General features: G+C 32.2%; 1 protein-coding gene and 1 non-coding gene across 8 annotated transcripts in view; one reads left to right on the top strand and one right to left on the bottom strand.

Moving 5' to 3' along the window:
- The window catches only part of CD55 (CD55 molecule (Cromer blood group)), a 32,868-nt gene extending 19,468 nt beyond the window's left edge, over window positions 1-13,400 (top strand). For 4 of the 7 annotated variants that reach the window (XM_054563487.1, XM_054563483.1, XM_054563486.1 and 1 more), the window contains 3 exons: window positions 1,818-1,838; window positions 9,087-9,159; window positions 12,357-13,400. In XM_054563487.1, the coding sequence (XP_054419462.1) occupies window positions 1,818-1,838; window positions 9,087-9,159; window positions 12,357-12,516 (254 nt within the window). In that variant the 3' untranslated portion in view covers window positions 12,517-13,400. Of the gene's footprint in view, window positions 1-1,817; window positions 1,839-9,086; window positions 9,160-11,397; window positions 11,504-12,356 lie in introns of all 7 variants that reach the window. The other 3 variants (XR_008528270.1, XM_054563484.1, XM_054563485.1) reach the window with 3 other exon arrangements.
- On the bottom strand, window positions 8,860-8,966 carry LOC129062476 (U6 spliceosomal RNA). Its single transcript, XR_008528272.1, has one exon. It is a non-coding gene; the product is annotated as a U6 spliceosomal RNA (small nuclear RNA).
- Window positions 13,401-14,218: the final 818 nt, after the last annotated feature.

The raw sequence follows: 14,218 nt of genomic DNA, 5'->3' as shown, positions 1-14,218 counted from the left end.
GATTTTTTTTATTTGAGATTTTTCTTGTTTCTTGAGGTCCATAAGGCTATGAATTTCCCTCTTAGGTCTGCTTTCACTGTGTCCCATAGATTTTGGGTTATTGTGTTCTCATTTTCATTTGTTTCAAGTTATCCTTCAATATCTTCCTTGATCTCATTGTTAACCCCTTCATTGTATAGTAACATCATTTAGCCTCCGTGTGTTGTGTGTTTTTCATTTTTTTTCTTGTGATTGAGTTCTCATTTCATAATATTGTAATTAGAGAAGATGCTTGATATGATTTCAATCTTTTTAAATTTGCTGAGACTTGTTTTGTGGCCTAACATGGTCTATCCTGGAAAATGTTCCATGTATGTTTCAAAAGAATGTGCATTTTGCTACTCAGGGTGAAATGCTCCACAAATATTAATTAAATCCATCTGTCTGTTTTCTTCACTTTTTGTCTTGAGTATCTATCCGTTGATGTTAATGGGGTGTTAAAGTCCAGTCCTATGACTGTATTATTGTTGGTCTCTCAATTTATATCCATCAATAATTGCATTATATATTTAAGTGCTCCAATGTTGGGTGTATAAATGTTTACAAGTGTATATCCTCTTGTTGAATTGATCTCTTTATCATTATATAATGTCCTTCTTTGTCTTTTATCATACCCTTTGTTTTAAAGTCCATTTGTCTAAGTATTGCTACCCCAGGTTTTTTTTCTTTTGATTTCTATTTACATGCAATACCTCTTTCCATCCATTTACTCTCAGTCTTTTAATGTCTTTTGATCTGAAGTGAGTCTTTTGCAGACAGCATATATATGACTTGTTTCCTTATCCATTTAGCTACTCTAAATTGCCTTCTGATTGGTGAATTTAATCCATATGTGTTCAAAGTGGTTATTGATAGGCATGTTGCTATTGCCCTTTTATAATTCGTATTTATTTTAGGATCAAATTTCTCATGTGCAATTAATTTATTTTTTAAATATAATGCAATTTCTTGCTCTTATTGAAAAAATAATATCTACCACTTATTGAGCATGTACTATAATGGTATGTACCATACACCTTCCACTTGTTGAGACTAGCCCTTGCAACAACCTTGCAAAATAAGTAATTTTGGTTTAATTTTATAGATGAAGATTTATTTTAGAGGCTTAGAGAGAAACTTATGAATCATATATAATGCATAGTTAACACAGAAAAAAATGGGCATAAACACATCTTTTCTGACTTTACATCGTATGTTTTTTCTGCTATGTATATTGCCTGTTATCCAGTGGTACTTTGAGTAAATTTGTTCAACCCTAAAGATAGCACTGTATTTATTATTACAAGTAGGTATTATCTGACAATAAAGTTATTTTTGCAATGTCTCACTTATAGTCATTGAAAGGTATAAATAATAAGGCGATGGGTAGTTTATGTTTTGATAGAGTCTGCTGAAAGAGACTTCAGTTTCTGATAGTTTCTTGATCATAGGACTAGATCAGCAGTTACTTATTATTTAAGCTTTTAAATTTCTTTCTTGCCATCAAGTCAAATAAACAAATTTACATGGTATTTGTTTTAGTATTCAATAATATCATGTTTTATGTTTATCATGTTAACTTGTTGAATAGATATAGACACTAATGTGTATGTTCTTTGGTTGTTCATAATGTGTAATTATTTTCATAAATTTATTTATATTCATTTATTTTAGTTATGGAAATCTGAGTTACTTTTGAACTTTCAAGTGCAGTTTGTACATATATTAAATTGATAGCAAATCAATTACTTAAAAATTTTGTAATTTTTGTAATTCTTTTTCCTCTTCTTTTTCTTTAGGGGTCAGCAGCATTATATATGGTAAGTGTGACTTTTGGCCAGTTAAAAGAAAGTACCATTACTGTTGTATGTACTATCTCTGTTCCTGGAAGAGAATATTATATTTTAACTATTGTAGGAAAACTATTAAAATGCAGCGTTTATGGTTGCCAAAGAGAAAACAGGTAAATGTATTTTATTAATGTCTTTTGTGGACACCATTAGGTACTAGGTGTGTTGTTAAGTATTACAAACCATGATCTTTTTTAAAAAATCATTTTTAATTGTTACTCTATTACAGTTGTCTCAGTTTTTTTACCTTTGCCCATCCCATACTCTCCTCCCACAGTCAATTCCCAAATGGACTGTTGTCCATGTCTGTGGGTCATTCATACATGTTTTTTTGTCTATTAGTGGTATCCACCATGCAGCCTGTAGGCCATGTGCAGCCCAGGATGGCTGTGAATGCGGATAACACAATATCGTAAAGTTACTTAAAATATTTTGACATTTTTTTCTTTTTTGGGTATGATTATGTGTCTCAGTGTATTTAATGTGTGGCCCAAGACAATTCTTCTTCTAGTGTGGCCCAGAGACACCAAAAGTTTAGATCCCTTCCCCTTCTTTCCATCATTATCCCTTCCTCTGGATCCCTTCCTCTTCTTGGCATCATTATCCCTCTACCCCAACCCCAGTCATTTTCAGTCTGTTCCATGTGTCCATGCCTGTGGTTCTATTTTGTTCATTAGTTTAGTTTGTTCATTAGATTCCTCTTATAGGTAAGATCGTATGGTATTTCTCTTTCACCAACTAGTTTATTTCACTTAGCATAATATTTTCCAGATCCATCCATGCTGTTGCAAAAGGTAGGAGTTCCATCTTTCTTCCTGCTGCATAATATTCCACATGTAAATGTACCACAGTTCTCTGATCCACTCATTTACTGATGGGCACTTAGGTTGTTTCCAGCACTTGGTTATTGTAAATAGCACCACTGTGAACATAGGGGTGCATAAGTTCTTTTGAATTGGTGATTCAGGATTCTTAGGGTATCTTCCCAGCAGCAGAATCACTGTGTCAAAAGGAAGTTTCCATTTTTAGTTTTTTAAGGAAATTCCATACTGTTTTCCACAGTAGCTGAGCCAGTCTGCATTCCCACCAAAAGTGCCCTAGGGTCCCCTTTTCTCTGCATCTTCGCCAGCACTTGTTACTTGTTGATTTATTAATGATGACTATACACCAGAATAAACTCAAAATGGATAAAAGATTTAAATATAAGTCATGATACCATAAAAGTCCTAGAGGAACACATGGGCAGGAAAATTTCAGATATCCGATGTAGCAATATTTTTGCCAATATACCTTACAGGGCAAAGGAAATAAAAGAGAAAAAATGGGACTATATCAAACTAAAAAGCTGCACAGCTAAAGAAATCATTGTCAAATTGAACAAGGAACTGATTGTATGAGAGAACATATTTGCCAATGATACCTTGGACAAGGGTTTAATTTCCAAAATACATAAAGAACTCATACAACTCAACACCAGGAAGACATACAACCCAATTAAAACATGGGCAAAGGATCTGAATAAGACACTTCTCCAAGGAGGACATACAGATGGCCTATAGACATATGAAAAGATGCTCAACATCACTAGCCATCAGAGAGATGCAAATTAAAACCACAATGAGATATCACCTCACACCTGCCAGAATGGCCCAACCATGTTCTTATTCCAAGGTAGTTTTAGGACAGCTTCAAATCATTGGGCACATCAATTAAATATCATTGCATGACTATTGCATCAATGAATCATTCTAGGGGCTGAAGAAACACTAGAAAGAGAACATTACTAATACAGTTTCTATCCTCAAGTATTTTATAATTAAACAGAAAATGTTTCTTGACCATATCTAGACTTCTGTCCTGCTCCCAAATGAAACAAAGAGTGCTACCTTTGATTCATGTTCTTCTTTTCCCTTCCTTGCTAATGATTGTAAGCAAAGTTATTTTTAAGATATAACATTTACACAATGGAATACTACACTGCAGAAAGAAAGCAAGAACTCCTACCCTTCACAACAGCATGGATGGAACTGGAGAGCACTATGCTAAGTGAAATAAGGGAGGCAGTGAGAGACAAATACCATATGATTTTACCTATGAGTAGAGGCTAATCAGCAAAACAAACAAATGAGCAAAATAGAACCACAGACATGGAAATAAAGAAGAAACTGACAATGACCACAGGGGAGGGGGAAGGGGGTTAAGAAGGGAAAGGGACAAGAAAGGGAACAAAAATAGAGGACTCATGAGCACGGACAATGTGGGGGGACTGACTGGGGGGATGGGGGAGGATGGGGTAGAGGTGAGCAATGGGGAAAAGGAGGGACACTGTGACTAAACAACAATAAAAAAAGAATATTAGATAAAGGTTTATCATTAAAAATTTTAAAGATAAGAAAAAGCTAAAAAAAAATATTCTGTTGCTCTAGGCATGAAGCCAGAATCATATATCTGTGTTGCAATTTCTTTTTGCATTTGGTACAGTCCATTTTTTTGTCCATAAATATATTATTTGATGTTATACATTAACCAGAAGATTAATAAACTTCTAAAGAAGATAGGGAAATGTTTGTTAAAAAGCAATACAGTTAAACATACATATTGATAAGTAGCATCCAATTAAAAGTAGTCATAAAAAAGTGTATATTTTAAAATTGTGTCCTTGTAGTTTAGAGTCTCCTATGTTATACATGCATAAATTAGCCAAAGGACTTTAATGCTGAAAACAGGTAGTTTTTACTATTTAAAAATGATGTTTATAGTTCTTTTATATTTTCAATAAACTTCCCCAAAGATAAAAGATTTGTCTTGAAAGATTCAAAGAGTTGGAATTCAATTTGTTTATTTTATATTTTAATAGAAATAAATGTATTATAAATGAAAATATCATGATTTAATGTTGAAAACAGTGATGAGTTTATAGATGAGCTTTTTCTCACATGGTTCAATAAAGATTTGAAGTGCTTATTTGCTCTGAAATTCTTGAAGTATATACTATGTGACTTCCCAGTAAGCTTTCTTTAGTGTTACTTGTAATTTCAACTTGTGCCCCAAGATAAGTAGAGCTCCTCCCTATTTAAATCAGACATACAGCAATATTTTTTTTCCTGATCCTATACTTGTAAAACATAAACTTAAAAATTTTCATTTTTTTAGAGTGGTAATTTGTTATTTTAATAAATATTTTTTATTTTTCAATTACAGTTGACATACAATATTAATTTCAGTGTACAACCCGGTGATTAGACATTATATAACTTAGTAGATCATCTAGATAAAATCTAGTACCCATCTGACATCATACAATTTACTGACTATATTTTCTGTGTTGTACTTTATGTCCCCATGACTATTCTGTAAACACCAAAATGTACTTACTAGTCTCTTCACTTTTTTTTACCCATTCTGCCAATCCCAGTTCCATCTGGCAACTGTCAAAATGTCCTCTGTATCTATGAGTCTATTTCTGTTCTGCTTGTTAATCTATTTTTAAAAAATTCTACATATAAGTGAAATCATGTGGCATTTGCCTTCCTTTGTCTGGCTTATTTCACTCAGCACAGTACCCTCTAGGTCCATCCAGGTTGTTGTAGATGGCAAGGTTTCATTCCTTTGTATGGCTGAGTCATATTTCATTGCAAATATGCACCAATTTTTCTTTATTCATTCATCAATTTATGGGCACTTAGGCTGCATTCCTATCTTGGCTATTTTAAATAATGCTGTAATGGAAATATGGATGTATATGTCTTTTTGATTTAATGTTTTGGGTTTCTTTGGATAAATATCCAGAAATGGAATTGCTGGGTCCTTCTTTGTTTATTGTTACATAGCCTTTGTTTTAAAGTCTGTTTTTTCTGGTACAAATATTGCTACTTGAGCTTTTTCGTTTGTTTGTTTCCATTTTCATGAAATATCTTTTTCCATCCCTTTACATTTAGTCTGTGTCTTTCAATCTGGGCATGCCTCTTGTAGGCAACATATGTAATGGGTTTGTTTTGTTTTCCATTTGGCCACCATATGTCTTTTGATTGGAGCATTTAATCCATTTGGATTTAAAGTAATTGTTGATAAATATACATTTATTGCCATTTTATTATAATATTTTAATCTTTTTTTCTTCTTAAAGTAGATCTTTTAACATTCCTGTAATACTGGTTTAGTGATGATGAATTTCTTTAGATTTTTCTTGTCTGAGAAGCTCTTTATCTCTTCTTCAATTCTAAATGATTATTTTGCTGGGTAGAGCAACCTTGCTTGTAGGTCTTTGTTTTTCATCATTTTGAATATTTCTTGCCAATCCCTTCTGGCCTGCAAAGTTTCTGTTAGTAAATCAGCAGTTAGTCTTACAGGATCTCCCTTGTAGATAACTGCTTTTCTCTTGCTGTTTTTAAGAATTTTTATCTTTAACCCTTAACATTTTATTTTATTTATTTTTATTCTTGTTTATTCTATTACAGTTGTCCCATTTTTTCCCCCTTTGTCCTTCTCTGTCCAGACCACTCCCTTCTCCCAGAGTCCATTCCCATTCCATTGTCCATATCCATGGACCATTCATATGTGTTCTTTAACTTATCCTTTCCCCTTCTTTCTACTATTCCCTCCTCCCCTTTCCTCTGGGAGCTGTCAGTCTGTTCCTTGTTTCTATGTCTCTGGTTTTATTTTGCTTGTTAGTTTATTTTGTTCATGAGATTCCTCTCATGAGATCATATGGTATTTGTCTTTCTCCAACTGGCTTATTTCTCTTAGCATAATAGTCTCCAGTTCCATCCATGTTGTCACAAAGGGTAGGAATTCCTTCTTCTTTCTTTCTGCTGCATGGTATTCCATTATGTAAATGTAACATAGTTTTTTTTATCCACTCATTTACTGAATTTGAAGCCCTGACTGGTATGGCTCAGATGGTTTGGCATTGTTCTGCAAAGTGAAGCATCGCTGGTTTAATTTCTGGTCAGGGCACATGCCTAGGTTTTGGATTAAATCCCCAGTTAGGGTGCATGCAGGAGGCAACCCTGATCAATGTTTCTGTCTCACATCAATGTTTCTCTCCTGTTTCTCCTTCCCTTCCTCTCTCTAAAAATAAAGAAAATATATATTTTTAAACTTCTGAAGAAAGACAGAGATCTAGGAAATCCACTGATAATAAATAGCAAGACACTTAAAGGGTACTGCTAGTTGTTGCTGAGAAAGTGGTATTGAATCCTGACTTACAAATCTGAAAATTTAAGGTTTACTCAAGTACATTCCTTTTTCTTCTGCAAAAGCATCTTTCCAGTGTGACTTCACTTGTCCACAGACCTCATTCCATTTATCTATTACATTGAGTAAGTTTAGGAGGAAGAACAAAGCCTATCCACAACTTTCTTATATTTTGGAGCATATCGAATATATTTCTACTTTATTAGATATAAGTAAGATCTTTCAAAGTGTCTAGGTGAACCCATATTTCTTCAGAAAAGGAGACAAGCATCATTTAATTAACACCAGATCTTGTAGGTATAATTCTGACTTGGGTTTTTTGAAAATGAAGATGCTATATTGTCTCATCTGTAAAAAAAAAAAAAAAAAAAAAAAAAAAGTCATTCTATGTGATTTAATAAATATTTACTAAACACTTTTTCTACTATTTTCCAAGCAGTATGCTAGTTATTGGAGGTTATCAAATGAGATATAATAGATGACAAACTGCTTTGCAACATTTTAAACAGTATGTAAAAATAGTTCTACATCAGGGAACCTTACTAAAAATACTCCTTTTTCTTGGAGAAAATCATTTTCTAAATTGTCTAATTTTTCTGCCTCAGAGCTCTTCAGTTAATGACTAGGAATATTGGAATCACAATCATAATTTTATTCATAATCCATAGTTTCATTTATCCCAAGTTGTGTAAGCATTAAATTGATATCGATTCATCTTTGGGATGATTTTACATAGATACCAAGTGGATTTTGACATCATAAGCTATTGCCTTTATACCTTAAAGTTCTTTCTTCTTTCTAATTTGTGAGATAGTATTCTCTTAATAATTTATGAAGCAATTGTTACATAGAACTGTTTCTCAAATTTTTGCATTTTGCTTTGGTTTTCTGTTAAACACTTTTTTCCAAGAATTACATATATGTACTCATTAGTGTTCTAGAAATAGGCTTTTACTTCTCTCATCTAGCTATTTTAGATCACTTTTAAATTTTTGTCTTCATTTACCATTCAAATTGAAAATGAGATGAATGGGACATAGCGAAGGGAAAAAAACTAAAAGATTTTAAAGAACCATGATTTATTTTATGAATATTGTTGTTCCTAGCTAATGATATGATCTTAGGGCATAGATTAAAGATATTGATTGGGTGAAGTACTGTAAAAACTTACCTGTGGTAGAAATAGCTGTTTTTTTTTTAAAATCATGTGTCCACATAGTCATGCAATTGTGTGATAACTATATATTGCTGATTTGGAACCAAATACACTTATTATACGCATTAGTTTCCATTCGCTTTTCTGGTATCATCTCTAATTTCCTTTGTAGTACAGATCAAAAGAGTAGAGTTCAGGACATTGGAGGGTACAGTGGGGAGGAAATACGTATATGAAAGATCAAAGCACTTAGAATTAAGCATGGTGGGGTTAAAAACTTTATAACCTTCTTAAACCTATCAAACAAATTTTATTTGATCATTGATCCTTTATTTTTAATATTTTATTTCATATTTTGAAAGAAAACAGGATAGAGGATAAATAATATATAACTCTTGTTCTTGAACTTTTTTTTTTTAATTGTTCAAGTGCAGTTGTCTCCATTTTCCCACCCCACCCACCCCCACCTCCCACCCTCAATCCTTTCCCCCTTTTGCTTTGTCCATGGGTCCTTTATACATGTTCCTTGATGACCCTTCCCCTTGTTTCCCCCATTATCCCCCTCCCTCAGACACTCTCAAAGTTTTAACACAAGGAGGCCATGTACAAAGTATAATTTCTGTCTTCTATGTATATTTTAAGAATATGGAACGCTTCACGAATTCGCATGTCATCCTTGTACAGGGGCCATGCTAATCTTCTCTGTATTATTCATAGTTTAGAATATGTGCTGCCGAAGGCAGCACTGCAATGGTTTCTTTAACTTGCTTCATAACCAGTATGTTTTTCATTGTGATATTACACTGTATATGTAATCATATGTTTATGATTGTATTAACTATGTTACCAAATTTTTCCCCCTCAAGGACTTGTTGCTGGTACTATAATAACTGGTATCATAATTCTAGGCAAAATTTTCTGGGACTATGGAAAATCAGGGTGAGCATTAAAACATTTATTCTTGGCTTCTTTCCAATAAAGCTTGATGCTGTATCATAAAGAGATAATTTTCTTAGCTTAATTGTATGTTTTGACATATGATTTCTTTATTTCTTTTGTCTATAATTACCATCCTTGATGAACAGACTGTCTTTTTTTAATTTGTCAATATGTTCAAGGGCATTAACATTTCAAAGGAAAATGATTTGAAAGCCAAAGTTTCACTTTGAAATCTATTAATCATTTTACCTTTTCCTTAGAATAATTTATGGTAGCATATGTGTATTGTACAGAAACCAAGAAATCTAGAAAAAACCAGCGTCTAACTAATTGTTAAACTGCCTATACTTAGGCGTTTTTCTGAGTTGTATGTATTAATACATGCCAGTCTAGCCACAGACAGCCCAGTGCCTAAGAGGACAGGCTTTGGAATCCGACTGCTTGCTTCAAGCCTGTGTCTGCTGTTTATGGGCCATGTTGCTATGAGCAACCTAACCTCTCTAGGCCTCAGTTTTCTCATTTATAAAATGGGAGGCATAGAGAACTTACCTTCTGGGATAATAGTAAGGATCAAATGAATTTCTACCTGTAAAGAGGTTAGAACATTGTTTGGCATGTGGTAGGGCCCATAGGTGGCAAAACAGTAACACGGGAAAATATCAGTATTGTTTGAAACATCTGATCTGCATTATATATTCATATATTACATATATTGTCATGGTTAGCTCTTGTATTCTGTAGACAAACAGGATTATTTAAACTGACCCTCTTCTGTTTTTTGTATATTTTATTGCTGAGAAAACTAATTGCAGAGTTTATATAAACTCTTGAGTTTTTTCTACACTTCCCTAATGCCTACATTTTCACCCCTGTAAATGCAATAAAAAAGAAAAGGAAACAAAACAAAACAAAGTAAATTTCTTCTTACTGGCAAAAAAAAAAAGAAAAAATCATGTATATATGTATGTATTTACCTAACTTTTGAGTACCTGTAATTTTTAAATTGCCTTTTTCTCATAATAATAAAATGCAGAAAATTTTAATTTGTTTGTATTCAAATCTATCTTTAAATTATAATTTGAAAATAATTATGATGACATTAATAAATACACAGTAAATAAAAAAAGGAAAGAACAACTATATTTTAATGCTGTTACTAAATTGCCTGTTTTAATTCTTTGGGTGATGTGAGCTATGTACTTTCTGCCCTATATAACTCTTTCCTTTCTCCTTAAATTAACATTATTTAAGCCTTTTATAAACTAAAGTATGTGAATGATCTTTAAATCACTAAATCATTCAGTATTTTAATAAAATATTTGACCATATTTTTCGTCCTGGAGTTTCTAAAATAGTTTTTACTAATAATAAAGTAATATAGAGGTTAGAGTAGCAAATGTAGTAAAATATAACTTTCTTTTCAGGTTTTTCAAAAAACTTTAAAGAATAAAATTTAGAGCTCAGCAAAAATGAACAGAGGTCTAAGTCACGTAAAGTACTTTGATACAGGTGACCCAAAAAACTACTCTGGAAAAAAGTAAACCACCCACCTCATGCTCTTCCTTGCATCAATTCCAGCTCTCCTTCTGGGTTAGAACATTATCAATTTATCTTCCAAAGTCAGTGCTCTGGGGCTCCGGAGGTGAGAGGGGTTACCCGCAGGTGATGAGTTTACAGGGTGCTAGTTCTTGGCTATCATCAGTTTCTTTATATACTTTGGTGAAATAATTGACTGTGATATTTTTAAAAGGATGAAAATTGCTGAAGCATAAGAGGGAATATTAGTTTTGAGTTTTATTGGGGTTTTACAGCAAACCTAATCCCTCTATTTCTGAATAAGAAAATTCAGGCAAAAGCCTCTAAGAAAGAATTTGCCTTTTTTTGTGTGTGCCCTTTAAAAACACTCCACTTGCCTTATTTGAGGAGTAAAAGCTGTGTAAAGTAAGAGCTAACTTCATACATTCCTGGTTATTTTCCCGATTTCATATCAACTTAATTAAAATTTGATCGTAAAGAGGATTTGATCTTAATGAGTATGAAAGTAATTATGTACCTTCACGTGGTGATTCTTTGTGTTTGCCTATGGGAGGATTTATTTACTTCTTTTAGAAGTGTTGGGTTTGTATGATATATTTTAGTTTAGAAAAAGGATGTGATTGTAAGCAACTGCCGGTATTGCTTTTTGATTCAAATTAAAAATATTTAATTCAATTAATGTTTTCTTTCTCTAATATTCAGCTCTTATTACCCCCAGGAGAACAACAAAGCAGTCAATGTCACATTTCATAATTTAAGTGTGACTGATGATGTCTCAGATGTATGACCTTCTGGTAGATTATGAAAGGTATATGGTTCTATAAAGTGACATTTATGATTCACAATTCCATCAATACTGCTGGATCAGGATTTGTCTGGTACTATTTGAGGATAATAGAGCTTAAGTTTCTATTATTGTCAGAACTGTTTTATTTTTTTGGAATGAGTGACTAACATATTGAATCTCTTATTAACATGACATATTATCAGTTCTTGACTTTTCAGCAATATGCTCATCATCTCATCCTGCATTTTGCACTTAGTTCATTGTAACAGTTAGATGCTAGCAATGCCATAAATATTTGGAAACCCCCCCCCCCCAGAAGATTGAAACATTAAAGCTTACAAATAAGAATGCCTTCATTATGACTATTTGCATCATGAGATGATTGACTTATATTGTATTTATTTATTCTTTTTGCTTGATGGTTTTTAGGGTTTCCAGTGTTTAAGAAATATTAAAATTTGATGTAAGGTATCTTTTATAAGTCTTGTTTATGAACTTTATAAGGTATCTCTTTTATGTTGTCACACAGTTATTATACAAAAATAACTTTATGTAACCATATCTGTGAAACTTTCTAGGTGTCTTCTTTTTTAACAAAATGTTTCTCTATTTCACATGCAGTAGTCAAGGAGTTCTCACTAACTTTTAATCTGAAAGTATCTTCATTGATTCCATCTTGACCACTTTACTAATCTCTAACTCTACACTGGTTGAGGTTGTCCATACTCTGTAATTTACTGCTTTTGCATTTGTTTGACATCCCAAATTAACCAATTAATTCTTCTTCGTGGCTCATCACATACTAAATAAAAATTTCATGTTTATCACCAGTAAATAAAATTATTTTGATTTTAATGTTTTTTTTAACTTTCAGGACACACATTTGTAATACTGACAGTTTTGCTTATGACGCTAGCAGCTGTTGGCTATTTGACCTAACCAAAGAAGACATAAGAAGAAAATGTACACAAAGGCACAGAATATTTCTAGTTTCTTATAAGTTTCTGGAGCCGTGGACACAATATGTGCAGTAGTGCCCTTCATTTTGCACATTTTCATTGTCTTTAAGGTACATAGAAATGTCACTGAAGCAAGAAGAAACGAACCTGTCCTGGAATTACATTCTCAACACTTCTAAACCTCTTAAAAATAGAACAACTCATAACACTGAGAGTGACTACTTTCCTAAAAGTGTAGGAAAGCGTAGAGATCTGTTTATGCTCAGAAAGTGAGCGTGAGGAAAAGGAAATAAATGATTTTTACATTGGATATGTAATGTTATTTTTACTTACAAAAAATAAAAAACTAAAAACATTAATTGGATATTGAAAACAAAAAAAGATATTGCCCAGTCTTTTCTGGGCAAAAATGTCAAAGAGAGATTAACCGATTTATAAAATAATCCTTCTTGACTCTATGGCATTTTATCTTTCTTTATTCTAGTAAAATACATATAAATGGGTTGGCAAAATATTTTAAATGAAAAACATGTTAATGGCCCGGAGTGTTAAGTTTCTTGGGTTAGTTGGTGGCAAAGGAGAAGTATATAATGAAGAAATAATTCTTTCTTTGTCACATAAGTACAGGTAATTAACAAGAATTTAACCCCTTGTAAGATGAATCAGTGACAATTTTAATTTTCTTCTTAGGACAATCTTTCTTTTTGTAAAAGAATCCTAGGAAAGGGTGAAAGGATGGAAGGTGTCTTTTTATTAACTTCTTTAAAAATATCCAGAGATATTACAATATTAACATAAGATTCTGTATTTCTGAAGTGATCCTGAATTGTAAATCTTATTTTTTGTAATATTAAGGTTATTTATATTAAGTTACATCAGTGAACACATTGGTTTTACATGTATAACAAGAAATGTTCAAGAAGATATGTAAAGAAAAATTTATTTTCCTTAAATGCAATAAATAATTGATTATATTTAAGGAAAAACTTATTTTCCTTAAATGCAATAAATAATTCATCATATTTTTGGCTCATGTAGTATTTGAAATTTACTTTCTTAAATGTAAATAAATTATTTCCAAATAAGAGATTCCCTTTCTGCGCCTCATAAGTAGTTTGGATTGATATCCTTTTAGTTATCCCAGTGTAAAACATTTTTGGTTACATTTAAATTATACTATATTATACTTTCTTAAGTATGTCACATCCTCTCATATTAGAGCATTATATTACTTCTTACTGATTTACTGAGGGGTAATCACATTAATTTCTAGATTCGTCATATATTTTTATCATCTTGACAGTTACATTTTAAATGTTGGAATAGATTAGGGTATATACATAACTAATTTTAACAATAGTCATTTGTCATATTACATTACCTACTTTGTTGTTGGAGTATTTTAAAGTAAATTCCATATGCATCAATGTCATTTCATTAACTGCTTTAATATGTATTTCTAACGATAAGGATATTTTTTCTACCTAACCATAATCATCACTACCAACAAGATTAACAATAATTTCCTAGTAGTTTCTGACATTAGGAAATTCTTTTAACTCTCCTGATGATTCTGCTCTGCTTACTGTGTGACCTACTATTTCCCAGGGTAGGAAGTAGCAAGGATAACACTAATTTAGTTATTCAGAAAAATACCTGAGATCCTAATATGTACAGATTACATGTGTTAAGTGCTGAGGTTACCAAGATGACAACACAGTGTTTGCCCTCAAGTTCCTTATAGTCTACCACAGAAAGCCCAAAATTATATACTTAC

Source organism: Pteronotus mesoamericanus, unplaced genomic scaffold, assembly GCF_021234165.1.
Source record: "Pteronotus mesoamericanus isolate MK-2021 breed Mesoamerican mustached bat unplaced genomic scaffold, CSHL_Meso_final scaffold_705, whole genome shotgun sequence".
Taxonomy (NCBI): domain Eukaryota; kingdom Metazoa; phylum Chordata; class Mammalia; order Chiroptera; family Mormoopidae; genus Pteronotus; species Pteronotus mesoamericanus.
Note: the sequence above shows the minus strand (reverse complement) of the source record. Positions and strands in the feature narration are given on the sequence as shown.